Source organism: Bactrocera latifrons, unplaced genomic scaffold, assembly GCF_001853355.1.
Source record: "Bactrocera latifrons isolate USDA-ARS-PBARC rearing strain unplaced genomic scaffold, ASM185335v1 scaffold_62, whole genome shotgun sequence".
In the NCBI taxonomy this organism is placed as follows: Eukaryota; Metazoa; Arthropoda; class Insecta; order Diptera; family Tephritidae; genus Bactrocera; species Bactrocera latifrons.
In genome coordinates this window covers 839,658-866,688 of record NW_017537290.1, presented here as the reverse complement: position 1 = coordinate 866,688, position 27,031 = coordinate 839,658, and the positions used below count along the sequence as shown (strand labels likewise).

At 35.8% G+C, this 27,031-nt stretch overlaps 10 protein-coding genes across 13 annotated transcripts in view; 5 read left to right on the top strand and 5 right to left on the bottom strand.

Annotated features, from left to right (window-relative positions):
* LOC108975164 (acetylcholine receptor subunit beta-like 2) overlaps positions 1 to 3,815 on the bottom strand; it is a gene marked incomplete in the record, with an annotated part of 22,030 nt that extends 18,215 nt beyond the window's left edge. For both annotated transcript variants that reach the window (XM_018943480.1, XM_018943481.1), the window contains 2 exon segments: positions 2,939 to 3,132; positions 3,630 to 3,815. In XM_018943480.1, coding sequence (XP_018799025.1) covers positions 2,939 to 3,132; positions 3,630 to 3,687 — 252 coding nt within the window.
* A 2,356-nt stretch (positions 3,816 to 6,171) lies between these two features.
* Positions 6,172 to 9,075, top strand: LOC108975163 (zinc finger protein DZIP1L). The gene is made up of 5 exons (XM_018943479.1): positions 6,172 to 6,332; positions 6,391 to 8,028; positions 8,097 to 8,238; positions 8,319 to 8,481; positions 8,596 to 9,075. The coding sequence occupies exons 1-5, from the start codon at positions 6,233 to 6,235 to the stop codon at positions 9,013 to 9,015; spliced, it is 2,463 nt and encodes an 820-aa protein (XP_018799024.1). The 5' UTR covers positions 6,172 to 6,232; the 3' UTR covers positions 9,016 to 9,075.
* A 29-nt stretch (positions 9,076 to 9,104) lies between these two features.
* Positions 9,105 to 10,099, bottom strand: LOC108975162 (DNA replication complex GINS protein SLD5). The gene is made up of 3 exons (XM_018943478.1): positions 9,863 to 10,099; positions 9,355 to 9,808; positions 9,105 to 9,292 (listed from the first exon to the last, which is right to left on the bottom strand). The coding sequence occupies exons 1-3, from the start codon at positions 9,959 to 9,961 to the stop codon at positions 9,171 to 9,173; spliced, it is 675 nt and encodes a 224-aa protein (XP_018799023.1). The 5' UTR covers positions 9,962 to 10,099; the 3' UTR covers positions 9,105 to 9,170.
* A 356-nt stretch (positions 10,100 to 10,455) lies between these two features.
* On the top strand, positions 10,456 to 11,309 carry LOC108975174 (pre-rRNA-processing protein TSR2 homolog). The gene is made up of 3 exons (XM_018943503.1): positions 10,456 to 10,619; positions 10,696 to 10,834; positions 10,890 to 11,309. Exons 1-3 carry the CDS (start codon positions 10,503 to 10,505, stop codon positions 11,216 to 11,218), a joined length of 585 nt encoding a protein of 194 aa, XP_018799048.1. The 5' UTR covers positions 10,456 to 10,502; the 3' UTR covers positions 11,219 to 11,309.
* A 2-nt stretch (positions 11,310 to 11,311) lies between these two features.
* LOC108975175 (phosphatidylinositol N-acetylglucosaminyltransferase subunit P) lies at positions 11,312 to 11,853 on the bottom strand. The gene has a single exon (XM_018943504.1). It carries the CDS (start codon positions 11,833 to 11,835, stop codon positions 11,335 to 11,337), a length of 501 nt encoding a protein of 166 aa, XP_018799049.1. The 5' UTR covers positions 11,836 to 11,853; the 3' UTR covers positions 11,312 to 11,334.
* On the bottom strand, positions 11,790 to 12,365 carry LOC108975176. The gene is made up of 2 exons (XM_018943505.1): positions 12,141 to 12,365; positions 11,790 to 12,083 (listed from the first exon to the last, which is right to left on the bottom strand). Exons 1-2 carry the CDS (start codon positions 12,197 to 12,199, stop codon positions 11,801 to 11,803), a joined length of 342 nt encoding a protein of 113 aa, XP_018799050.1. The 5' UTR covers positions 12,200 to 12,365; the 3' UTR covers positions 11,790 to 11,800.
* A 159-nt stretch (positions 12,366 to 12,524) lies between these two features.
* On the top strand, positions 12,525 to 13,433 carry LOC108975173. Its single transcript, XM_018943502.1, has one exon. It carries the CDS (start codon positions 12,622 to 12,624, stop codon positions 13,246 to 13,248), a length of 627 nt encoding a protein of 208 aa, XP_018799047.1. The 5' UTR covers positions 12,525 to 12,621; the 3' UTR covers positions 13,249 to 13,433.
* Positions 13,321 to 15,781, bottom strand: LOC108975172 (pre-mRNA 3'-end-processing factor FIP1). The gene is made up of 6 exons (XM_018943501.1): positions 15,449 to 15,781; positions 14,418 to 15,384; positions 14,072 to 14,354; positions 13,870 to 14,020; positions 13,720 to 13,793; positions 13,321 to 13,663 (listed from the first exon to the last, which is right to left on the bottom strand). Exons 1-6 carry the CDS (start codon positions 15,779 to 15,781, stop codon positions 13,504 to 13,506), a joined length of 1,968 nt encoding a protein of 655 aa, XP_018799046.1. The 3' UTR covers positions 13,321 to 13,503.
* A 683-nt stretch (positions 15,782 to 16,464) lies between these two features.
* On the top strand, positions 16,465 to 26,964 carry LOC108975170 (bifunctional methylenetetrahydrofolate dehydrogenase/cyclohydrolase, mitochondrial). Of its 3 annotated transcripts, none has more exons than XM_018943497.1 (3): positions 16,465 to 16,659; positions 25,888 to 26,675; positions 26,737 to 26,964. In XM_018943497.1, exons 1-3 carry the CDS (start codon positions 16,643 to 16,645, stop codon positions 26,877 to 26,879), a joined length of 948 nt encoding a protein of 315 aa, XP_018799042.1. In that variant the 5' UTR covers positions 16,465 to 16,642; the 3' UTR covers positions 26,880 to 26,964. The 3 variants fall into 3 exon arrangements, with proteins under 3 accessions (XP_018799042.1, XP_018799041.1, XP_018799040.1); XM_018943496.1 differs by lacking the exon at positions 16,465 to 16,659 and adding an exon at positions 18,319 to 18,628; XM_018943495.1 differs by lacking the exon at positions 16,465 to 16,659 and adding an exon at positions 18,927 to 19,075.
* LOC108975169 (nuclear factor NF-kappa-B p110 subunit) lies at positions 19,989 to 24,108 on the top strand. The gene is made up of 2 exons (XM_018943494.1): positions 19,989 to 21,650; positions 21,712 to 24,108. The coding sequence occupies exons 1-2, from the start codon at positions 20,751 to 20,753 to the stop codon at positions 23,851 to 23,853; spliced, it is 3,042 nt and encodes a 1,013-aa protein (XP_018799039.1). The 5' UTR covers positions 19,989 to 20,750; the 3' UTR covers positions 23,854 to 24,108.
* Positions 26,965 to 27,031: the final 67 nt, after the last annotated feature.

Genomic DNA, 27,031 nt, shown 5'->3' with positions numbered 1-27,031 from the left:
ACCAAGATGGATGCTGGTGCAAAATCATGAGTGAAACTTTCCGACACGCTTTATTTTTTGTAATCCTACTTAACCATTTTAATAACACTAATGGTACTAATAACAACAATGGTAAWTTAATAACACTAATGATAAGGAGCATGCAGCAGCTTCTTTGTAGAATATGGTCGGACGAAAGCATACCCAACGATTGGAATTTAATTGTGTGCTGTGCCCAATCCACAAAAAGGGAGACCCTACAGTCTTCCCCAACTACCATGGGATAAGCTTCCTCAACATCGCATATAAGGTTCTATTGAGCTTATTGGGTGAAAGACTAAAGCCCACCGCCAACAAACTGATTGAACTTTATYAGTGTGGCTTTGGGCGTAGAAAATCAACAGCTGATCAGATATTTACCATGCGCCAAATCATGGAAAATATCCGTAAAAAAAGGATCGACCCACACCATATGTTCGTCAATTTCAAAGCTGCTTTTGACAGAACGAAAAGAAGCTGCCTTTATGCCAGTGATATGGCTTTGTAAACCGACATTGGGCAATACCAAATGCACCGTCAATATCGGAAAGAACCTCGCCGAGCCGTTGGACACCAAACGAGGTTTCAGACTCCCCATCGTGCGAATYCCCCRATGTACTACTGGAGAAAATAATTCGTGCTGCTAAGTTGAATCKAGAAGGCACAATCTTTTATAAGAATGTASAGCTGCTGGCGATAATATTGATATCATTGGCCTCAACATCGGCGCTGAATAAGTTTTCCTGGATAAGAAAGCGAAGGAAATGGGTCTGGTAATAAACGAGGGCAAGACGAAATATCTCCAGTCATCAAACAAACAGTCGTCACAATCGCGACTTGACTCCCACGTCACTGTTGTTGAGAAGTAAAGYTCGCTCKMSRMRWAWAAAMAMAAMWCTMTAWRWSWCWCWYWWTWYYCSYSYCSCKMTATRKKGYRSAGRSKYKKKYGMKRWSASMRMWRWGWSKMKRTKKYGMGWKTYYMMRAGARARAKWYTSYGSARRAKWTWTAKWSYYYTKYGCRYWKKSAMMRSSGMRWATMKCRYWYKMKRKRRMRMKRWGMKRTACGAGTTATACGACGACATTGTCATAGTTCAGCGAATTAGGAAAYAGCGGCTACGCTGGCTAGGGCGTCGGTATGGAAAAAAACACTCTAGCTCTGAAAATATTTGACACAGTAACCAGCGGGGGAAGCAGAGGAAAAGAAAGACATACATTCTGTTGGAGAGATCAATAGGAGAAGGACATGGTTGTACTTAGTATCTCGAATTGGTGCCAAATTGCGGAAAGAAGAACCAATTGGCGTGCTGTTGTTAACTCGGCTATAACCGCGTAAGCGGTGTCTACGCCAGTAAAGAAGAAGAATTGGAAAAATATCAAAACACCAGTATTTCATATCGACCGTATGCTCGGAGCAAATATACAAGCTTATTTTATTCACAACTATTTTTCAAAAATCTCCAAACCAAGACATATCTCGAATTGAATTTGGAATTTGGAATATTGAATAAGGAAAAATTGTATAGTTGCTACAAAGTATATTACTTTTGTATACCTAACGGGTGTATGTAGCACCCAATACTTATCAAGACAATCCGACCATCTGGGCAGGCTATAGATTTTTGTAATAGGGCTCTACAAAAGTAGATCGATAGGGACAGAAAAAGACGCCATATTTTTTCCCGCCCTTTTGACATTTATCTTCAGTAAAGTTTGCCATTTCATCATGGAAAGTTGGATCATAACAACGAGTCGAAGTTATTAAAATTTACTACCGAGTTTCGGAGTCAATGGCCTCAATTTTAAGAGCGGAGTTTTCAATAAGAGCGCTATAAAGTTTTTTTTTTCAACTAAAACAAACCCGGCTCGGGGTATCAATGAAATTCTTTATTCCTRTGAAAGTACATTCGATTTCATACAGTACAGTATATCGTAACATTACGAAACTAATGCGCTTCTCATATAACACTTTTTTTACCTYTAAGTCGGAGTAAGCGTTCACCACGTCTAATTTAAGTCCCTTCGCCCATTCTATGTTGATGATGAAGGTGAATCGATCAACTCATTTGCAATAATGATTTATTAAATTCATATTAGTTTTTGCAAAAACTTCATTAATATCGTTTGAAACTTTCAGAAATCATAAATAAAAGTTAACGAGGCAACTGACACTCTAAGGTTTTGAAAAGGTAGAAAATGTAACACTTTTGCCTGTTTAGAAGWCAACACTTTGAGRAAARAACACGCAACTTTGATAGCCCGARCATAGGCCAGCATAAAAGCAACATTTTTGTGAAGTTCTCAATTCACCATATCGCTATTGAAATCAATATGAAGAAGRCCGACTTCCTAAAGCCTGTGGCATCGCCCAGCGCACGCTTTCCAATATTTTGATACAGCTATGGTATATACTTGTATAAGCCATTAAGAACTCTTATTATGTCATCATACACAAAATTACAATAATAAGAAAATTACAATCATAATATTTTTTGGAGTTTGATGCAAGAACTGTATTACAACTCTAGCTTATAAGCCCGATGAAGATTTTGTATGTAAATAATAAATTCGGTTTGTTTGGCCTCTGATAAGACAAAAATGTTTATAAAGAGTCCAATTAGACGTGTCTTTATGAGCTTAGTGATTTTSGTTTSTTAAAAGAAATAACTCAAAGCTGTWRCGCAGWCCTAGCCTCTACAGGTAWGTTCGCCAGACACGTTAAAGGAGCTAAATGCTATACCAAAGTGGGAGAAGGGTTTCGAAGTTTTTTACTTTTAAGGCGTCAACATTAATGTAGACAAATGAATAAATAATTTTCTCAAAAAGAGAAAATTCCATTATTTTCTTAACACACCTCGCATGTAGAGTATGAATCGAAAAAATTKTTATTTATTTCTTCGCCAGTTTTAATGTATCTACTCACCTGCTTCACCCACAAATTGGTGGTCATAACTTGATTTCGCAAATTCACTTCAATGAGCTGAGACAACTTTAAGCCTAACCATACTGTCAATGTCTCAGTATTATTGACAACAGGGCGTATGAGTCTGTTGTAGTTACTCAATAAATCATCATAAAGACGTTTGGTGTCTGGATTAGCCTCGAAACTGATAGGATCTAGAAGTTAAGTGTATTTCTTTAAATTATTTTAATTCCAAAGTAAAATAAAATAAATTCAAAAGTATTTTAGAAGAAAAGTATAGCTTAGAACCACGATTAAAAAAATCGTTCCAGCAGTATATGAAATAATCACATTTAAATACTTAAAAGCGTCTCCCGGTAARAACACACGTGATAAGCACGTCGGCTGAGCACAAGGAAAATGTAAACAAAAACAAGAGCAATATGTAAACAGTAAACAAAAAATCTTCCCAAACAAACTCAAACTACAGTGTAAATTTATTGCATCCACCCGCATAAAATAACCCAAAACAGAGTAAATCGACGCATGCGCACGAGCTTATGTCAAACTGACAGYTGTCAGCAGTATGAACCACCCCTTGCTGTCGAAACGCAAAAAAGTATACAGAATATAAATGCATAGAATTCTTCCACACCCCAAAATAATAAGAAAACGAATTAATTTTCGTTTTTTTTTTCTTCTTGTCACTCACGCGTTGCACTGCTGTAGGGAAAGAGGAGTAGAAAATGCACAAAAACTACTTTTAACATCTTTGCGAATAGCCAACGTTATTTAATTTATTATTTTATACATATGTGAATTTTATAAAATAGTTTCACATATTTTTTTATCACTAAAATTATTGCTAACGGCCAACGTGGTTCGAACGTTTAGGATGCGCTCATTTGCAGGACTAAAGTTCACTACGTATGCTGAGCTATACGGATGCTGTATCGGCATCTAGATGTCGTTTGAAGTAAGGGAAATTTCCCTTAAATCAGAGTGATTATTTTGACAGCAATATWAACGGGTTTTTGTTTTGAACTTTTACACAAATTTTAGATTTGAAAAAAATTAATAATAATTAACATGTTTAAATATGTATTTACCTTTTTGAAAGCTTGAAAAAATGCGTGATTTGGTTAAAACCTTAAAGTAGAACCTGGAYGAAGAAAAAACTACTAAAAAATGGACTTTTTTCTGTGTAAAATTTCAAGAAGATCGGTTGAGTAGCTCTCGAGARATCTTGCCAACCGACTTCAAAAACACAATTTCGAGAAAAACGCGTTTAAAGAAGTGTTGTAGAATATAATAGGACAATAAAACATTCTATATTTTGAAACCCGTAAACCCATGTAATATATATAATTTCATAACGTCATGAACGAAAAAATGGAAATGTTCAGTGTGGCTGTAGACCTGGGAAGTAAAATCTACTATTAACCAGATATTCACCATGCGCCAAATTTTGGAAAAGACTTTTGAAAAAAAATCGACAAACACCACCTCTTCATCGATTTTAAAGCTGCCTACATCAGCACGAAAAGGAGMTGTCTTTATGCCGTGATGTCTGAATTTGGTATCCCCGCAAAACTAATAGGGCTGTGTTAACTGAAATTGAGGTCCCCAAAAGCTCCGTCAGAATCAGGAAGGACACCGAGTCATTCGATGCCAAGCGACAGATTTCACAAAAGCGGACTCTCTATCATGTGAGTGTAAGGCTGCTGTAGTACGTCGAAGATATTGWTACCATTGGCCTCAACAACTGCCGTTAGTTCTTATTTGCCCAGATTGGATAAGGAAGCGAAGCGTATGGGTCTGGTTGTAAGCAAGGACAAGATGAAAAGGCTCCTGTCATCAAACAGGCAATTGACAGTCATAAATTTAAATTCGTCAGTAGATTCGTCTATTTTGTAACCAGTATTGACACCAACAACAATATCTCAATGAAAAAATAGGGTAGATTTCTCTWCTCCTTTACTGGCGTAGACACCGTTTACGCATTAATAGCCAAATTAACAACAACGACAGGTCCTTCTCCATCTGATCTTTCCAACGGAGTTGAGGTCTTACTCTTCTTCTGCTTCCAACGGCGGGTATTGCGTCGAATTTCGAGATAGAGTGTTTCGTCCATAAGTACGACATGACTTAGCCAGCACAGCCGCTGTCTCTTAATTCGCTGAACTATGCCAATGTCGTCGTATATCTCATATAGCTCATCGTTCCGCATAACTATTATCTCAAACAATCCTAACGCCGACTCATCAGTTGTTGTCATCGTCAATGACTCCGCACCATATAATAGGAACGGGWATGATGAGCGACTTAGTGCGTTTGGTCTTTGTTCGTCGRGAGAGGASTTTACTTCTCAATTGCCTACYCAGCCAACAGGTRCTACGTTGGCAAGAGATATTCTGGGCGGATTTCGAGGCTGACTTGTTGTTGCTGTTAATGCWRKWWYMAWAATAAAMGAAAATTTCTACAACTTCGAATTTATGACTGTCAACATTGACGTGGGAGCCTATATGMCTTATTCGATGAAATAAAAAGTCAATTATTAGTGAAGCACATCACATGTAATGGTATTGTCTAACTACTTAAATTACGATAACTTTTTAAGGAATAACGCCAGAAACCAGCAAATATTTTGATAAAGCTGGTGACTGTAGATGTCATCTTATGTTTATCCATGTATGTATATTGTCGTTTCCGCAACAATTAAGTCAACGGAAACGTTTCCACCTCGCTAATGCCYTCCATATGCGTTGAGTTAAAACTTTTTAGGGAGTAATTTTTGCTACTACCATGCTATTGTACAATAAAAGTCATATCAACCACTTTAAAGCGCTTTGTCCATAAAATCTAATTGAAATACCAACTGAAACGCTAAATCATTGAAGACGTTCGGGTTCCTCGTTTCCAGTACGAAGAACTCAATTATTTCAAATGTTTCACATTACATATTTAATTCCTCATTCCTTCCTTTGTATTTGGATTTCATCTCGAATTCGTTTCGATCAACTTACATCACGCAACCCAGATTCCTTACTTAACTTATCCAACATTTCCCCCCTTGTATAAAATTAGCTCGATCTTCTGTGATTGTTAATCAAATGCAGCAACGGTGAGCAGTAAGCGTTATATAAACTACCCTTTCCTATTATGTCACCCCTTCAAATTGAAAGCCACATTGTAGCTAGGCGACCATTGTCAACGTTTGGGCCAAACAAAAACAGTTTTGTCTATATTTTCAGGAAGTATGGTTTCTAGTGTTTTATTTACATTAATGTGCGTTGTTTGATACGCCACACGATAATGGCAATAAATTTCAATTACAATTATCCACAAGTTGCGCGTGAAGCCGGTTTTAAGCTGCGGCAATACAAAGATGGACCCATSGACTGGCGTATCTTAGGTAAGCAAATGTAAACCATAATTACAAACGCAGTCCAAACAACACGATTCCTACGTAGGATCCATCGAAATTGAGCGTCTACTGCAGGATCAGCGAATTGAGCAGGTGGACTCATTGCTGGCGCATCTCTCCGAAGCGCCTTTAGCCACAATCTTGGATACAAATATCTTAGACAGTGGCATAGCCAAGTATTTCGTAGTCTCGCAATTCGCCATACAATACTTACTCTTCTGTCGCAAGTTTCTCGATGAAACTATACGTGAGTTGCGCGAGGCGCACGCCGAATCACAAATGGATGTTGCCAAATTGCGAAAATCACTTACGGAAGCGAATAATGAAATCTTACAGCTACACAAGAAGATCACACAAATCGAGGCTATACACGAGGTGGTATATCCATGTCATCTCTGCACTAAGAGCTTYATCAGCAACGACGCGCTGAATATACACATCAGTCGTCGTCACGGCATGCGGASCACAAACAATGTAGCAGTYCTGGGAAGGACTACTAACATTAACGACGCTGGAATCTCTGAACGGCATGCCGAGACTTCTGCCGGCACCAGAGAGCGCGAGCACAATGACTTACAGTTRATTAACGCCATCAAATTGGAGCTGGAAATTAAGCAGCTTAAAGAGCGCCTTAACAATGCTGAACGCGATATACGTGAACGCAATTTGACAACGTCAAACAGCAGCAGACGCGGTACGCCACGTGAACCAATGAAAACTGTTAAAAGCATCGCTATACAGAGTGAATTGCTAGAGATTAAAGAACAAGATGACGGTGCAGATGTGACCTTAAATAGCGCCAGCACCGACAGCAGCGAGATGAGRGAACGCAAAGCACAATTAAATAAGTTGCAGACGAAAATACAGGAATTTGAGGCRTGGCGCCAAATGCAGCAGACCAATAATGAGGAGTCCATTGCTGAAATTAATCGGAAGCTTGGCGAAATCGTGCACACATTGGAAGAAACGAAAACCGCGCCGACTGTGACACCAGTGACTGCGACTGTCGAACTAAATGTGGAGCAGGAGCGCATAGATGCAGCGACTTTATCGAGACATGGTTCCCCCTCGGTTGAAGATCTCGAGCGCTTGTTAACGCAGAAAGTGGTTGAAATCGGGCAAAAAAGCGTTGAAAAGCTGGAAGAGTTCGTACACAACATGGAAACCAACTATAAGGAGAAATTAGACGAGCTTGAACGCGAAATAAAGAGGCGCAACRCTGCTGAACTTAATGTAGTGAGCGAAAAGAAAGYTGCYGTTAAAGCAGCGCAGGAAACGAAAGTTGCAGAAACAAAAACAAGCACACGCGCTGCTTCCATTGCTGAAACGAATGTACCGCCACGCGATATAACATATACAGCATTTAATCCCACAGATAGTGATTCTAGTCTAGGTGTGGAACCGAAGCCCGAAGCGGCGATGCGTATGCCAAGCATCAGACGAAGCATAAGTGTGGTTTCGGAAGTCGTTGCACCAGACAAGGCTAAGCACACTGATGAAACGTATTTAATAATGGATGATGAGGCAGTGAAGCCAAAACCAAGAGTGCGCAAAATCAGAAATGTTGCAGCAGCATTGCCGGATAAGAAGCATTTGCAACGCGAAGAATTGCATTCGTTGAGCGCGGAGAGCAATAGAACGTTTGTAAAGACAGGGAATGCGGATTTGGTATTAGATGATAAAGGTACATATGTATTGAGTTGAAAATTAATTAATAATTTCTACATCTACACATAATTAAAAACTTTACAGTCGACAACGACAGCACGGACATCGCGGAGAGCTTGAGTAGTGAGAGTGAGGAAAGCAGCAGTAAAACGGAACTAACTCCAACTATTCAGAAACCGGCAAATGTCAAAGAAAAGAMGAAAGTAGAGGCTGCGAAAAACCACAAGTATAAATATACCCAAAACTATTAATTTYACAATTTTCTTATTTAAAATTATTTGTGTCTACTTATTTTTTTGTGCTTAGAGAGCCGCCAAAACCGAAACTCTTCACACGAAACGATGCTCAGAGAATGGTAAACAAACGCTTAATTGCGGCCGGCTTGGAACCAAACGCGCCTACCATATCCACAGCAGCCATGAAGCGCATGAYCTCGGAACTGGTTGAAAAACGGCAAAAATTAAAGCAGGTGTGTCACACAGCTGTGAAGAGTATTATAACAACAGTATTATAGATTCGGTGGAACCAAAGTTAACATTTTTTCCTGGCAAATATTTCAATTATGTTTTTTCTCCACTCACAGAAATATCCCAACTTTTATGTAACGCGTAACAAAATCAGGAAGCTGGTGGATAAKCTGTGCTCAACAAAACTTCCCGCACCTGTTAAAGATATGTTGATGCACACCAAACCAATTAAACCGAAAACGTCTTACAATGTAGCGCGACAGAAGCGCGATGATATACAAGTTTCGACAGAAATAGAAAGCTTCGAAACACTGGAACTGACGTCCACACCTATCCAAACTACACAGACTATGCGTGAAAAAGACGAATTCAAAGAACGTTTAGAACGTATACTCGCCTCTCCAATGCGACAGCCAATTGACGACAATATGAATATCGCTGATCAACAGGTGGCCACTGCACAAATACATGCTGCTCCACCTGTACCATTAACGCGAAAACGTGTTATGTTTAATACACTTAGCCAAAACACTTAGTTAAAAAACATTGTTGGCAGTGGCGAGAGGTTGTAACCATTGACTATTAAATCGACATAAAAMACTCCAATATTATATATACATACATATTTAAAAAATAATAAAAATTTGTATATTTACATCATTATATCTAAACTAGTGTTACAGGTGTAATATTATATTAGTTGCGCTTGATTTTTATATATTAGATCGGATACTAGTTGATAAGGTATTATGTGTTGCGAACCAACAGTCAAATCGACCTCTTCATCATCAACGCCAACGACAACAGATGGTACTGAAAAAAAATAAATTTGTGTTATTAAAATCTTAAACTAGTTACTGCAGTCCCAAAATTACCATCCACATTAGCTTTAATGAATACGTGACTCATTAGATTCGGTCGCACTATGCGTTGTTCAGCTTCCGCACGCTGCATATTAGGCATATACTGCAACGCCACTTGCTGAAAGTACTGTTCGACGTTGTCRGCGAATTCTTGCGCATACTTGAACTCTTCCGGTGAAAGCCGCTTTTCATCAACTTCTCTAGTTTCCTCTTCATTAAGAATATGTCTAGTGTAGGTTTCTATTTTTTGTAAGCGACACCGTAAATAACTAGCCATGACATATCGAATACGTTCCAACTCCATTTGATGTACGATAAATCGAAAATCATTTTTATCCAAATCCTTCATATTCTCCTCCATATGTGCTACCTGTCCAAGCATCAGCTCCAACATGTCGGTTTGATGTTGAAGGATTTCTGGTGCACATAGTTCATTTTTCCAAGCCGTTTCAACAATTTCTAACACCTACAAGCAAAAATATATACTGCAAAAATTATGGACGCAAAACTATCTTTACACCTTCTGAGCTGTAATCAGTTCCTCCTCGTCAACTTGGTCATCAAAATCCTCATTTTGCTCGGAATCGCTTAGCGGTGGAATAATATCGCCCTCAGACATTATTAAGATAAGTTTTTTGTCGAATTTATTATTCGACTTGACCTATGCCCAAATAAATTATGGCGCGCAAATAAAAATTAAAAACAATGAAATGATATATAAATAGGTTTTGTTTTGGATGATTGATTAACCCTTGTTGAGTAGACAGAAAAATCGCAGAAGTGTCTTAAGATCAGCTGTTTCAATCAAATACAGTAATGTCTTAAATTAAATTAGCTTCCAAAACTTTACACATTATGGTTTAATATTAAAAAAAAAAAAATATTTTAATTCAATTTATTAATATTTATTAAGTTTTATTGTTTATTATTGTATATGTTTATTTCATTAGCCTTGCAATAATTTGTATTTAATATTCGACTTTTTTAATTATTAAAACACATTTTTTTAAGTTTGATTTATAATAACACGAATTTATTTATTTACATTTGGATTTGTTGGTAATTTAGCTTTTCTGTATGCAACCCTGCTTACACATGTGCTTGAGTTTGTTTTGACAATTGCGACAGCAAATCTTTTTCCCAAACAAAACTTCGGAGACATGGCCCATGCAGATTTCCAAAAGAATTTCCGTTTAGTTTTGGAGAAAATCTTCAACAACTGGCAAAATTTGCGGCTAGCTGTTGAACATGGAATGGGTGGACGTAATGGACAACAAGTACAGTGAATGCCAATACGTTTAAATATATATACATATACGTATGTCTAATGAATTGTTCGAATATTTTTCACAGCTAGCAATTGAAATTATGGACTACACATACAAATATTGCATAGGCAATGAAAATATAACACAAGGCGAACTGCAAGATGTTTTGGAGGACTTGTTAGATCAGGAGTTCGACACAATCTGCGATGACAACTCGATTCCAGGTCAGCCTATAAGATTTTAATTTAGGAGGGAAAAAAATTAATGTTTGATTTGCAGAGATCTGCCGTAATTTATTGCGTTACAAAGCGCTCTGTCTTAAAGGCGAGTATGAGCTAATTGAAAGCGAATTAAGCAAACTACCACAGGGTAAAKATTGGTTGCGCCCAGATGTAAAAATTGTGTATACACCAGTTGCAGGAGAAGATTCATCTTCAGACGAAGAGGATGAGAGTGGTGACTCAGAAGATGGTATGGAGGTAGACGATGATGACAGTGATTTGGCCAGTTGTAGCCGTGTAACAAGATCGCAAACACGCAGAAAACAACAGGAAGAATTCGTAGAACCTGAACCTGGCTGGACAACTGTGCGTACTAGAAGGAAATAGKGTATATTCGTAAAAAAATTTTACAGAACTTAACTAATGTAGTTAAATAAACGAGTTCATGCATGATATATTTTAAAGTGAAAACTCAAAATATTTGCATTTATTTATGATTTATTTTAATCCATAATACTCCGATTAACATCTTGTAAATCTAAAAATCGTAATGTAGATATTTGTTCATGAGCAGCTGGTAGTTTATGCATGCCCTGGCAATATCTACAATTTGACAACACTTTACGTTCTTTTCGAGGAGTCACTTGTATATCGTATCGCACTCTAGACCATAAACTTGCATTCAATGATTTTGCATCTATATCTATTTCTGCATGTCGAAGTAATAAAGTTGTATCCATCACAGACTCCAGATGATCTACATTAGGTGTCATCGCAAGTCCTATCCCTGGGTATATGAAGAACTCGAAGAAAAACATGCCCATGAGTATTAGTATTGGAAGATATGCAGCAAAGTATTTATCAGGTAAGTAATGCAAACCCCAACTCTCTGTTGGAAGCAATGCCCACATGACATACAAAATGAAAAGAGTAAGAAATAGTAAATAAAAACCAAAACCATAGACTGCTCTATGTGGAGTTGGTGCTGGCGTGTGCTCCGGCATTGTCGTTGTCAAAGTTTTTTAACTCAAATTCTTTTATTGTATCCGTACAAAGTAGAAGAGCACCAAAAAATGATGTGATTGCTGTGCGAAGATTTTTTACTTGGTCGGCAACAAAATGTACTTCTATTTGATCACCCACTAAAAGGAGCTCTTTTTTGACAAAATTACGACGTGGTTCTTTATCCACACTTAACACACGGTATGCAATTTTTGCACTCCTTGCTGTTTCGAATGGGATTTTTAGAGTCCTGAAAAAATCAAAAATATTAGGCAAAGTATAGATACAGTAAGTCACTTTAACATACGCTTCAGCAGCTTTGTTCTCTGTATGTTCATCAGAGCCTGAATCTGTTGAAGGTTGCATATTTAACTTATTAATTATCAATTACTTTTTAATTTGCACTTATCATGGTATATATGAACATGCGAAGATCTTCATGAATTCAGATGTTCAAAAGGTTAATAGGGTTCACGAAGAGAAATGGAATTACCACACAMAACATAAGAATTTAATAGCATTGCATGAAACATGGTTTCTTTCTAAAAAGAGTGTATTTTTGCTACAAATTCATACATATCACGTTTTTAATAAAAAGTTAATATTTACAAAAGATAAATGTAAAAAATAATGAATGCTATTCTTAAAAGTTAATAAATAATGTACGCCCTGTGCCGTCAAAAAGGCACAAACAAAATATTTGACAAGTAATTTGTTGACATCATTCATTGAAAATATCTGCAATTTTACAATTCTTGTTCAGTTACCGCTTACAAACTTAACCAACAATGGAGGCATTAGATTTACTTGAAAAGCGTATTGATACACTATCACGAATGTTGGGTCCGCTTCCCGACGAAGGAAACACAGCTTCTGCAAGTGCTGGCGATTCAAACAAACCACCAACCGCACCCGATACAGTAGTCGACTCATTGCTAACAGTGAATAGTATGTTAAGTGGGGTTATTGGTAACCGTGAACAAATTGCAAAAACAATTGCTCGTGCTCCTGAACTTGAAAAATATTTGGATCCGAATTTCTTAGAAGAGAATCAACAAGTTCGTTCAAAAGAAGTATATTTAAATGCTATAGCCCCAGACTTACATTCACAATTCGAGCAGTTGGATCGTGTAAAACAACTTGAACCGACATTAGGCGCTGAATACTTCCGCAGTATACCAGGCGAATGTACCGAAAAATTGAAACAGCATTCACAAGATAACGCTGAGTTCGCCCACCAAGCCGAGTTAATAGAGGAAAGTTTAATTTTGGCTATGAAACGGTACGGGGAAATACAAACCGGACTTTTGGAATCGCTTGGATCCATGAATAAACGACTGGAAGCGATAGAAGAAAAAATGGATCAAAAAAAGCGGGCCGAAGCTGAAAAAGAACTACCCTCTCCAAAACAGTGAACACTTTAGTCTAATTCGAATTCGTATATTTTTAAGTTTCAATGGGCAGAAATTTAAGTTCATAGATATGTATTAACTTGTATTTTATATGTAGCGTTTATTCTGATTATTTCTAAGTCCATGTCCTTTGCTCTGTCATAAATATTATTGCTAATTTCGAACAATTATTAATTTGGCAAAAACTATTAGGTGTTCTTTTAATATTTTATTTTTCTAATTAACAGGCTGTTTACATCTACACCGGAATATTGTAATTTACTCTTCTTCTTCTTTATCTTTACGATGAGATTTTTTCTTGTCACTACGATTTGTTGAAGATGTGCTACTTGTTTTACTGCTTCTCTCACGCTCTTTTTCACGAGATTTGGAGCGGCGCCGAGTTTTTTCACGGCTACGTGAGCGCTCTCGCCGCGACCTGTAACGGAAGTTCATTAAATTTTCCAGTTAATTAAAATTAATAAACACTATCACCTTTCTCGTTCACGATCTCGCTCTCGATCGCGTCTTCTTCGTTCACGTTCTTCATCTACAACACGATCAGAGTCCTATATGACAGAAACAAATAAACCATTAAAAAAATTGCAATAAATATTCCTTTTTTTTATCAATCTTTTATCGTACATCAAGTTTTTCACTCCTGTCTCGTTCCCTTTCTCGCTCGGATTCTCGATCACGTTCACGTTCTCTGTCTCGTTCGCGATCACGCTCTTTTTCACGCGATTTCGATCGTCTTCGGGTTTTTTCACGGCTACGCGAACGTTCACGTCGTGGTCTAAAAAACAAATTATGTTATAATATAATATAACTTCTTTAATTCTCTTACCTTTCACGTTCTCTTTCTCGCTCTCGTTCACGTTCCCGCTCTCTTTCGGTTTCTCGATCTCTTTCACGGTCGCGATCCCTGTCTCTATCTCTTCGGTCCGTACGCTCATATTCGCGCTCTCTTTCACGCTCACGCTCGTGCCGTTCGCGATCCATAAGAACGGGATTTGGTTGCCCACCACCATGTGGAGCCATCATTCGTGGTGGCCCCATCGGCATTCTCATTGGTGGTGCTCCTCCGGGACCCATCATCATGCCCATACCTGGTGGAGGTGGCCCCATGGCTGAATTAAAGATTTAAATTACTAATGAGATAAAGATTTTATTAAACAAAGTAAATTACTTACCCATATTTGGTGGAGGCATCCCAGGTAATAACGGTGGATGTTGCCGCATTTGTGGTGGGGGGACACCCATTGGTGGCACACCAGGTGGCCCAGCCATACCAGCTGCAGGTGGTGGTGCCATACTAGGCCCGGGCGTCAACTCTTTTATTCCTGAAGGCATCCAATTTGGATTTTCATTATTCCATTGTGACTCTTGTGTAGGCTCATAACCATAGTCAAATGTTTCGGGTTCCGGGAAATACGGTTCGTCATTAGGCGGTGGTGCACCAAAATTTGTTGGTATTTGTGATACCGTACCAGGACGTGAATATTCCCGACATTCAGCTGTCATTACTTGGATAGGATTCTCTTTACTGTTTGTACTGACAATTGGTCTTGGTCCACGTGGCATACCCATTCCCATACGAGGCGGTCCATGATGCATACCTTGAGGTGGTGGCAAAATTCCTGGTGGTGGCAATTGCATCTGATCCGGCACCATCCCTTGTGTCATTGTGGTAATTGGCGCACCATTTGCAGGACCGTCATGCTGTCTTTCACCAGATTGATTTATATTTTGTGTTAAACTAGCCAAGCCAACACCACTTTCTTGAATACGAAATCTTTTCTGTCGTTCACAATAAGCACGCCAGGTCTCTTCATTGAAACCGTAATTAAAATAATCTGTTATATCCGCTCCAGGTTTTCGCCACGGTTTATCTTCTAAGGAATCAATACTAAATTCATGTGCTGGAACACCGTTTATTGTACCAACGCCTTCAAAGTCTTCAACACTGAATTTTCCGCCTGGCGCGCCAGACTTGGTCTTTTCTTGGACTGATCCTGGTGGTCCACCCAATAAATTTGCTCGCTGCTTAATATTATACGTGCTGGGTGCTGCTTTTATATCACCAATTACCACATTAATATCATCGTCGGAATCGTCGTCATCGTCAGAATTCGCCTCACCATCTTCCGAACTTTTCGACTAAAAGGTTATAAACATCAATATAATAAATACGTCAATAAATAATTTACTTTTAAATGTTTACCTTTTGTGCGTTTTCGCCCGTATCATCGTCGCCATCAGTAGTATCAGCCACTGTGCTAGCAGCTGCAGCTGCGGCTTCTTCATCCTCTTCCATTTCTTGTGCTGGATCTTCGAATTCCCCAAATGGTTCCTCTTCATCAGCAGACCCCCCCAGTGGTGGCACTATTGCTTCACTTGCTCCCCCCAAAGCGGTTGCTTCATTTTCTGATTTTTGCGAAAGAAGCGGTCTTTCATCGCCAATGCCGGCTGCTGCTTCAACATTCTCTTCATTCGTTGTAGAATCAGGATTCGATGTGCCATAAAGCCAGCTGTCTTCATTGGTATCATCGGCCATTATTTTCTATATATCTAGTCTTTTGTCCTCAAATTTAAATACGTACACTGTCACCAAAATGCGTTTATTAAAGTTTCTCGCCTAAGTAATATACTTACATAAATGCGTCTAATCGTTCGAGGCACAGGGCGACCATATATTCAAATTCAACGCAGTAAATATAATATTTATGAAACTGTTATACATTTGTTTATTTTCGCAAAAGTTCCTTCTATATTTTTTTTTTTATTTCATAACGTCAACGCTTAACAAAAAATTTCATAAAAAAATATTTTTATTAATACTTTAGTTTAATGTATTTTCAATATGCATATATGAATATACTATTGTAAATGTATTCACAAATCTTCCATATATATTTGGTTTATAAATTTATTATAATTTTCTATAAATGCATGCAATCTCTTTATTTTTTACATACTTTGTAAACCTATTGTATTTATTGTTTGTGCAAACGTWTAAAAACAATTCGTTAGATATTGTGTATGCAGTATAAAAAATCACTGCGTAGAAAATATTATTTCCAAAAGAAAAAAAATTATTTATTTAGTTATTTGTCAATAAATTTCATGAGTTACGGCGAATTTGTCTATTGTTGCCTATCAGTATTTAATCAACTCGCTCAGCTTTAACATCTCTTGACTTAACATTCTATAAAAGCTTTAAATTGTTTCTGGTTTTACTTTTAAAAATCATTATTTTCTCATTCATTGTTGAAAGCGCTATTGATCAGCTAAAAATTTATGTTCTAAAGCTATTTTTTAATTTTCGATAAATTGCTAGATTGAGTTGTTTCAAAATTATAACAGTAAGTGTAATTAAAGCAAAAATCTTATAAATTATAAAAGAAAAATTTGCAAGATGCGTTTGAAAATTAGGTAAGTTATTGAAAATGCCCAAACATTTTATTGAGGCTCAACATTTACATTAGCAATTTGTTTTAATAAATAATTAAAAGCACAATAACAATTAATATCAGGCAACAATATAAACCAAACTCGAAACTAGGGTAAATTGTCTAATTCTTTTTAAGCTGTGGTTGAATAAAAACAATATGCATATATTTGTATAAAAGTGCCACTAGAATTGTTAAAAATTGCAAAAAACAAAAAATGTATTAGTATTGTATTTATATTTGTTTAAAAATGTATGAATGTTTTTCACAAGTAATGACCTCTCTAAAGCCTGCTTTGTTGTTGTCCTGACGCACGGGATATACTCGCACACACCCTATTTAATCTATGACGGCAGAATGATCTGTTACTTATCAGTCTGAATATTTAAAATGTAATAAAAACAATGTGCAGTTATTAAAAACATGTTTTCCAGCAGAATTTCTTAACAACTTAAAGCTGTTGCTGAGTGCATTTCTGTCTAGCCGTCTGCTACTCGGAAGATGTGCAAGTATGCATGTATGTAGATATTTAGAGCATCTCTAATACTATTATTTAAAAAACAGAGGTAATTATATTTTCCTAATATTACCTGCATTCTATAGAAGAGCAAAATTTGTTTTTTGATGTTTAAGTTGTCTTAACAGTTTACCTCTGAATACGCATATTTACCTCTGTAATTATATGTATGTATATATGTACGTAAATCGCTTTATGATTCACCTCAGTAGTCGCTTCGTTATCAATGTCTTCCCCCGACCTTAGAAGGCTGATGAAAGATTATTTTATCAATTGCCTAGATCTGAATATATGTGAGCATGTTTAAGGCATTTGAAGAGATTAATTTTGAAAGCATCAAAAGTCAAAATTGTATTTGTTTAATTGGTATTAATACATATGTATGTATGTATATTTCATTTGAAATGAGTTTTTAAATGAGGGTTCCCTAACGGTATTCTTGAAGTTATACCGCAAGTAACAGGATTCTTTTAGAAAAGTGAAATCTGAGTTTTAAAATTATTATCTGAGTTATTATTAGAAAAAAAGTTTACTTTTTTTWAACTTATTGGTAGTATAGATGTTTTAGAGTTAAACGTACATACATATGTATGTCTATACTTTTACTTTTATTACTGCATATACATATATACTACATTACAACTTCCTGCGCTATATGTTAAATAATACCAATTTTTTTATGTAGTAAAAGCATTCATATGTATATGCACACGTGTAAATGTTCTTGTAATCTCGAATGCAAAATCTTATAGCATTTCATCATAATTTAATTTGTTTTGCCTCCTCCTTATCATCAACAACAACAACAATCGTTGATTGGTAACAAAAGTGGGCATTTTTATCAATTTATTTAGAAATATTCAAACAAAAAAATTTCAAATTTTCCACCACGGATATTATTATATGAAATTCACACAGCACATTTTTTAAATATATTTTAATATGCTTATACATATTTAAGTTTCATGTGGCAATACCATTTTGTAAATTAAAAAACAAAACAACTCAACTCATTTTGCACAATTAAATTGCTATTGGATAAGTTAAGTGTGAATGTGAGTATAATGCTGATATACATTCTCTGGCTGATCGACGCAAAATTTGTTTCCGTGCTTGTTGTTGTTTTTGAGCATGATATCAAATAAGAAGTCTGCTGTTCCCAAACGTAACAATAGAGAACAGACAGGTAATAGTACGCAATTCACATAAAGGTATGTACATATGTACATATATGCAGAGAGTTGATTTGAGCCAAGTGAATAGTTTGACTCGAAATCGTAATTTGGAGAATTACTACGAGTAAAAATATCTGTAAATTTGCTTCGTTGAGGTAAAGTAGMATTATAGTTTATTGGCGCTGGTTGCTTTGATTGTGTGGATAAAATTGGACAACTGTTTGTTTTTAAGTTGTGAAAATGGCAGATTTTGAAATAAGGTATTTGATCTTTTTTTATCTTAGTAATGTATTAAATAATAATTGAAATTGAGTTAAGCAAAAATGTGTAATCATAATACGATATATTCTAGAATGTAATATACATTAACCACCTTATTCACTTGGCATTGCTATAGCGCATCTTAACTATTAAGTGTTTTAAAAAACGTGCGCGCTTTGAAACATACATATACATACGTATCGTATGGTTTTTGTATTTACCTGTTTGTGTGAGTGTGTAAACACGAGGTTGGTGAACAACAATTTGACACCACCTCACAATGGTAGTCAAATGTCAAAAAACAGCTGTGTGTCGTTTTAGTTCTGTGCAGATTTAATGTTTTTACGTTTGAAAATTCGGTATGCATTGCAAATTTGCAATTGCACAACACAGCCAATGAGCCTACTTAAGTGCAAACATGTGACAAAAAGTTTTTCTTTCAGCAGGTTTGTTTGTGTAAATAATATTGCTAGTTGAATGAAAGAAAATTGTGTAGGCATTTTTAACACCTTCATTCTGCATTTTTTATCGTCTACAATGTTGGCGATATACTCGATTCTCCCTGATTTAATGCGGGGGGCGGGTAAAATTGAATTGAAAGTTTAAAATATAATTAATACTAATAATTATAATAAAAAAAATGCTGAACATCTTTTTAAAATATGCCAAAAAATAATAGAAAATATTCAAAAAAATTTAAGTAGGGACAAGTTTAATATTTTCTATAACATATTTGTTAATGTCTATTGATTTCAATCGACTTTAGTAGTGATCTCATATACATATGTATATGATGTCTGGTTCAAATCTGGTACCGCTCTTGAATAATTAACGTGCAATAAAATCGATAGTTGACTTGCAGGAGGAGCTTACTACCTCGAATTTAAAACACGAAAATATTAAAAAAATTTTCACATGAACAAATTATTTAGGATGTCGAACGTATTGTAATTGTATCTTTTAATTTTTAAGCTAATACATATTTTGGTGGAAACTTACTGCGTTTATAGAAGTGTATTTGAAATGCCTATTATATATCTAGAATCGAATTAAAATTTGAATAACTTATTTTTAGAGTAGTCGATGTAGCGATGTCCAGTTTATCATTTGTTCGTATTTTCGAGTTAMTACTTTATCTATAAAAGCTCGTTTGACAAGGTAACCGTGTCTATTATATACATACATATGTATATACATATTTGTTATTTCTCGAGTATATGTATATTAGTGATCGACACATTCGATAGTTATGTAGATATTATATAATCGTTATCCTCATGACGACATTTTAATGATTTAGTTTAATTCACTATAATTAAAATATACTAAAGCCGTATAATTGTATATAGYTAAGTGTAAAGGAATATTTAATGGCGCAAAAGTTACAGAATGTTTAACAATTAAAAGTATCGATAACGACATCCATACTAATGTAATCTTTGGTAAAAGCTTTATTGAAAGTATACCAATCTCTTGTGGGAAGTAATGTAGGCACATTTGTGTTTGGTTGCAGACGTAATTTTTAAATCGCGGAATAATTGAAACGTTTTGATAAAAACAAACTTAATATATGTAATGTTATTAAAGGAAAAACATTGCGAGAAATTATTAATAAGCAAACGTATAAAGTGTTTATTTTCATAAATGTGATTCACCGATTAAGTTCGTTACCTGTTTGCACGATCGTAATTTGTACGAACGAACTACCCGACCACAAGCAATTGGAGAGAAATACCAACCTCGGGGAAGAACCTATCTCAAATGGCGATGCCTCATCACGATGAACAACGAATGAATTCAACAACATTCATTTTAATTTGATCACTTGATCAAGTCRGTTGTTAATTGCGCAAAAAGTTCAAGCCTGCAAGACAAGTAGTTAAAATATGAAAGACACATGTACTTACATGTGTTTAAGTTCTTTGAATTGTGCTTAGTGTTAGAGTCAATATAAAGTAACATTATAGTATTCAGTGTCGTAATCGTGACAACGTGAAATTAGAAGTGATTCAACGTTGAATATTATAAATATCATTACACACACTTTTATACATGCATACTATATAACAATAAAGTTATCTCCATATCAAAAGAAAAAGATAAACAATCAAAATATTCAAAATGATAAACGAATAYATAGATATGGATACGCACAGTATTCGCTACGTAAGCGAATCATCAAATGCTAGTACTAGTGGATATTCAACAATGTCACCTGGATATAATAGCGTGCAGTCAAACCCAACGTCACCATCACAGTCTCCATCGTCTCAATTACGAACAGAATTTTCAAATATGAACTTACCCTCCGAGTCAACACACAATCAACCTTCTTACGCCACATTGCAAAATGCAACCCTGTTGTATAATCAAAATTCTCATCCCTTAAATGCAACAAATAATTGTATGAATTTCGCACCGGTCATGGGAATRCCTTCAGCAATGGTTACATTACCACAACRTCAATTCGGTGGACTTCCTACACAATCATCACACATGTTCACAAATATTTCTGGAACGGCGATGAAAACAATAACATCAAATGGGAAATATCCTGCGGAGCTGCGTATACTTGAACATCCTGTGGAAAAATTTCGTTTTCGTTATAAATCTGAAATGCACGGAACACATGGTTCGTTGAATGGTGCCAATTCCAAGCGTACGCCAAAAACATTCCCAGAAGTAGAATTGTGTAATTTTAATGGTAAAGCTGTTATACGATGTAGCCTCTTTCAAACCAATCTGGAAAGTCCACACTCCCATCAGTTAGTAGTGCGTAAAGATGATACTGACATTTGTGATCCACATAGTTTGATTGTTTCACCCGAACGTGGGTACGTGGCACAATTTCAAAATATGGGAATCATACACACAGCAAAGAAGTTTATTTTTGATGAATTATTAAATAAGAAAATGAACAGATTGAAATTTGAATTGGCCCGTGATGAATTAACTACAAAAGAAGTACAAGAGTTACATAAAGAAACAGAAAAAGAGTCAAAGGAAATGAACCTCAATCAGGTAAACAACATTGTAAGGAATGTGACTTTYTATATTTTTAAAACTTATTCAACTCTTATAGGTGCGTTTATGTTTTGAAGCGTTCAAAGTGGAAGATGATGACACTTACACTCGTATAGCTGCTCCGGTATATACAAACCCTATCAACAACCGTAAATCGGCACAAACTGGTGAACTACGCATATGTCGTTTAAGTATTGCTACCGGAAGTGTGTCTGGCGGCGATGATCTCATTCTTCTGGTTGAGAAAGTTAGCAAGAAAAATATAAAAGTACGTTTCTATGAATTCAACGATGACGAAGACCTGGTGTGGGAAGCATATGGTAAATTCCGGGAGTCTGACGTCCATCACCAATACGCAATTGTTTGTCAAACTCCGCCATACAAAGACAAGGATATTGATAAGCCTGTAGATGTTTGTATAGAATTGGTACGTCCTACAGATGATGAACGTAGTTATCCACCGGTAACTTTCCGTTATAAGCCTCGTGACGTTATTGTTTCGCGGAAACGACGTCGAACCTGCTCGAGGTCCACTAGCAGTTCTGGTTCTGGCAGCTCTTTAAGTTCATTTGAATTACCAAAACCAGTACAGGAACAAACTGCTAACGTAAAAGTGGAAAACCGTCAAATACAAATGCAACTTGGAAACACTGAAGGTGAAGGTGGTGATTATAGAATGAATAATCCAACTATTAGTGAAGAATATGACAAAAATTTACAAATCAATCGATTGATAGGTAGCGATACGTTTAAAGAATGTATGCAAATGAATTCCGAAGAACTCGAAAATATATGCAGAATAGATTCTATTGGCAACATATCGGGYATCATAGATATTTATAATGAACTCTCTGGACCTGGAACTCCTACCAATAATCTTACTGGAACTCTAGTAGAGGATGGTGTGTCCACGACATCCTTTTCAAACCGACAAGTATCTAGTGATTTACGTAAAGAGTATATGAAATCTATATTGGTAGCACCTATGGATGTACAGCGCAATAGCTATTTACAAAAAATATTTAAAATATTCGATGATATAAGAACATCGAAAAATAAAAGTGAAAACGAATTAACGAAAGCAAAAGCAGCAAAAGAAATCGATGATATATTTATGGAGCATTCGGAAAGAAATGAATTCCGTGAAAGCATTCTCCATGAAATTATAGCTAGTGATAATCCGAAATTGGTCATAAAAATATGTCATGTATTGGAATACTTCAAGCTAACATACCTCTTTAGTAAAGTGCTGAATGCACGCAATGAAAGCGCTCTGCATACTGCATGCTTACACAATCGAGTCAATTATATACGCCCTTTATTAGGACTCGCTTGCGATCCAAATATTCAAAATCATGATGGTAACACAGCACTGCATATTGCAGTTAAAGAACAACATGATAAATGTACTGAAAGTTTTCTSAATAGTGGTGTACGCCTAAATTTGGCGATTAAGAACGACGAAGGCTTTACACCACTGCATTTAGCTATTCGACAAAGGAATTATGACGTGGCTAAAAAGTTATTGCAACATGATCACCGAGCAGCACTTGTACCAAATGCTAAGGAACAAAACAATGYCCTACATATGGCCGTATTGCAATCAGATTATGAGTTTGTTAAGTTGATTTTAGAAACTGCAACACAAAATGTAATCGAACTCATGCATGCATCCAATGCAGCTGGACGTAATGCTGGTGACTTAGCTAAAGAGCTTAAGACAAAAGTGGGCACGCAAATTATCACATATTTCACATCGTTAGGTTACAAAGCCGTTGACACTGTTAATTTTRTTGTTAAAGAAGAGGAAATGTCTTCAACTTCCGGTGAAGAAGACGAAGAAGGAACATCGAATTCATTCGATGAAGCTAAAGAGAGGGGAAAAATCAGAGTTAAGGACGAATTTAAAGGCATGGGGCTGAATGAAGTGGACAATCACAATGCCGTAAATAAGCAACCGACTACTTTTGAGGAGTTGTTGTGCGATGCACAAAAATATCGGAATCTAGTTGCTGCTTTAAGTGTGCAAGATAAATGGAAGCAGCTAGCTGTGCCCTGCAAAATGCAACATTTACTTTGTTTGTGGAACAAAGCCGACGATATGCTAGATTATATGCGTAAAAACATTGAATATGACGTTTTCATCAATGCCTTAGGCCTTGTAGATATACAGATCTTAAAGCTGCTACAAAATATATAAATATGTACATACTTAAACGTAGAGAAAATTTAACTTATAATTATATATGCGTTATTAAGGCGTTTAGATTTTTTTTTTTTTTGCATTGTCAAGTACTACAAACAAGTTTTAATTACTATTTACTGGCCAACTTATAATTTGTTCGTATAACTTATCTACTTCTATTTATAAAGAATAAAAATAATTCCAAATTGTACTATTATATAATAATTAGTGTATGTATAATGAATAAACTTATTTACGCAGATGTACATAACATACGCACATGTTTCATTAGTTTTCGAAAAATTATGTGATCATATGAGATATGATAATGGGTTTTATGATAAAGAGGTATGTAACATGATTAATAAATATTTTTGTTTTCCGCAAACTCTTCCGCATATTTTGCGGGGATTTACTTACAAGCCCCCAAYAATTTCTACGAGAAAACGTCACCAAATGTATGTTGTTTATTTCTATTTACATTGGAACAACATATGTGCATGGGTAAATCCCCAGTTATATGTACATATACTAGCAAATAATTATTTATTGTGCAATGACTGTTATTTCGAATGAACAACAAATATATGAGTATGTGAATCCCCTTGAGTTATTCATTGGCGCGATGTCATGAATGCTTTACATACCCCATACTTTTTGTGTAGCTTTTGCATTATTAGTGTATGTGCATTCTTAATACATACATACATCACATTTTCTCAGAAATCGATCCAAGTTTGTTGAGGKCCATTTGCTTTTAATTGCTGAACAACTTTTCTGCAAGTCTGATTCTTTAGAACTAAAATATGAACAGCTATCGTTTTCACTTGTTTTAACTATTGAAATTTTTGATAAATATGCGAAATGAAATGAAATATAACCAAATAGTATTATATGTATAAAAAAGATTACTAATATATTTTGACGGAAGATATTATATAGTACATATATACTTATATATGTATGTATATTACACTTACTTCTGCTCACATACATATGTATATCAAAAAGTGCATTTCCTGGATAAACCGTTAGATAATATGAAAGAGAACCAGAAACAAACGCTTAAAATTATTTAAATAACCGTTGCATCAACAGTGGTTGCATACCTGCATACAAAAATTTCGATGAATGGATTATACATTTGAATTAGAACATAAAAAGCAAGACTATATTCGTATAGCTGCACCGAAGCTATAATACCACACACAGTTACATCACGTTGTTATATACAAATGATCACYGTGTTAAATTGAGTCGTTTAAGCCGTGTCCGTCTGACTGTCAGTATACTATATATAGGAACTTCCGCCGAAAATATCGAGTCAAAATTTTATGCATGTGCTCTTTCCAAGGAGCTATTCATACTTTTTAGGGACTCCGACCTTTCTGTTTGGGTATTACAAACATCGTGAAACAAATAATTTTTTAAAATTTATTGGTTTGAAAGTTTTCAACTTTACTAAACGTGTTAATAACGGTATTAATACTTTAGAACATTTGTGAAAAGAGAACATTAGACTAAGATGCTCTTATGTTACTAATTTGAAATCTATCAGGCTCCTTATAAGAATTCTATAAAAAACATTGTAATAAAAGTCCGTAGCATTTGACATCCGTAGCAGCATGTCAAAGAGATTTTCTCATGTGACTATTGCAAATTCTAATAAATATGCAGATGCAAACATATAGGTTTATACATAAATATGTGTGTATATTGAAAGGTTTTTGTATGATATAGGAACGTGACAACGTTGGGGATTTTTTTACGACCTCAGATAACCTCAATTTTAAATGAATATATGTATGGGTGTACATGTCCATATATGTATATACAGTGTTCAATTATTAAATATGAAGCACTCATTTTATCATAAATAATAAAATGGTTTAAAATAAAACTGTGCACATTGTATTCATTTAGGTAGGTACTATGCTATTAATTATTTATGTAAAAGTTATAAAATTTGATTTTTTCGTATTCAATTATTTTTAAAATGCGGTTAAAACAATAACTATAAAAAGTCATTTTTTATTTTTTGATTTACAGTCATGAGGCGAAAATCATCGATGGAAAGGCTATTGCCGATAAAATTAAGAATGAGCTCAAGGAAAAGATTTCGGATTATATAGCACAGGGAAATCGTGCACCAAGGCTAACCGCTATTTTAATTGGCACGGATCCAGCTAGCCAGACATATGTAAAAAATAAGATGCTTGCTGCTAAAACCGTTGGTATAATTAGCAACACCATCGATTTGGCCGATACCACTAGCCAGGAGGAGGTTTTACAGTACATTAGGAAGTTAAATGGAGATACAACTGTTGATGGTATTCTAGTTCAGTTACCTGTACCGGATCACATTGATGAACATACCATTTGTAATGCTATAGCGCCGTCGAAGGACGTTGATGGTTTTAACGAGATAAATGTCGGCCGCTTAGCACTCGATATGAAGAGCATTGTACCAGCAACACCTTTGGGAGTGTATGAGTTGTTACGACGTACCGAAATACCCACATTTGGCAAGAATGTAGTGGTAATTGGACGTTCCAAGAATGTAGGCATGCCAACAGCGATGCTGTTACATACAGATGGTCGACATGTATCGAAGGGTATGGATGCCACAGTAACCATATGTCATCGCAATACGCCACCTGAGCAACTTAAAAAACATTGTCAGAATGCTGATATAATTATTACCGCTGTTGGCAAGCCGGGACTTGTGCGCCGTGATATGGTTAAGGCTGGTGCGTGCGTTATAGATATTGGAATAACACGCATACCCGGAACAGAGCCAGGTAAAACCAAGCTTGTCGGTGACGTCGATTTTGATGGTGAGTAACGAATTCGAAGTATTTATTGGTTAAAGTCTAATTTAATTATTTTCCATTACAGAGGTGCGTAAAGTAGCTGGCCACATAACGCCGGTGCCAGGCGGAGTTGGACCGATGACAGTTGCGATGTTAATGAGCAATACATTCATGGTAGCACAGACGCTCGCTAAGACGAAACTTTCAACTGGTTTCGGCAGCGATTAGACTCTTCGCAGTAGACAATTTATTTAAAAATATAGGTTTACTACTAAAGTATTTTTTTAATTTACTATCATCTTATGAATATGTTTTATGCTATATATATATAAAAAAGATACACATAATGTATGGATTCATAAGATATATGTATATATACA

Coding starts and splice junctions, on each gene's coding strand:
- LOC108975175 (XM_018943504.1), bottom strand. CDS start 11,835: ATGCCGGAGCACACGCCAGCACCAACTCCACATAGAGCAGTCTATGGT.
- LOC108975176 (XM_018943505.1), bottom strand. CDS start 12,199: ATGCAACCTTCAACAGATTCAGGCTCTGATGAACATACAGAGAACAAA. Junction 12,084..12,140: donor GAGAACAAAGCTGCTGAAGC/GTATGTTAAAGT, acceptor TGATTTTTTCAG/GACTCTAAAAATCCCATTCG.
- LOC108975173 (XM_018943502.1), top strand. CDS start 12,622: ATGGAGGCATTAGATTTACTTGAAAAGCGTATTGATACACTATCACGA.
- LOC108975172 (XM_018943501.1), bottom strand. CDS start 15,781: ATGGCCGATGATACCAATGAAGACAGCTGGCTTTATGGCACATCGAAT. Junction 15,385..15,448: donor CGGGCGAAAACGCACAAAAG/GTAAACATTTAA, acceptor ATAACCTTTTAG/TCGAAAAGTTCGGAAGATGG. Junction 13,664..13,719: donor CGAGATCGTGAACGAGAAAG/GTGATAGTGTTT, acceptor CTTCCGTTACAG/GTCGCGGCGAGAGCGCTCAC.
- LOC108975170 (XM_018943495.1), top strand. CDS start 18,966: ATGTTTTTACGTTTGAAAATTCGGTATGCATTGCAAATTTGCAATTGC. Junction 19,076..25,887: donor AAAAGTTTTTCTTTCAGCAG/GTTTGTTTGTGT, acceptor TTTGATTTACAG/TCATGAGGCGAAAATCATCG. Junction 26,676..26,736: donor CGGTGACGTCGATTTTGATG/GTGAGTAACGAA, acceptor TTTCCATTACAG/AGGTGCGTAAAGTAGCTGGC.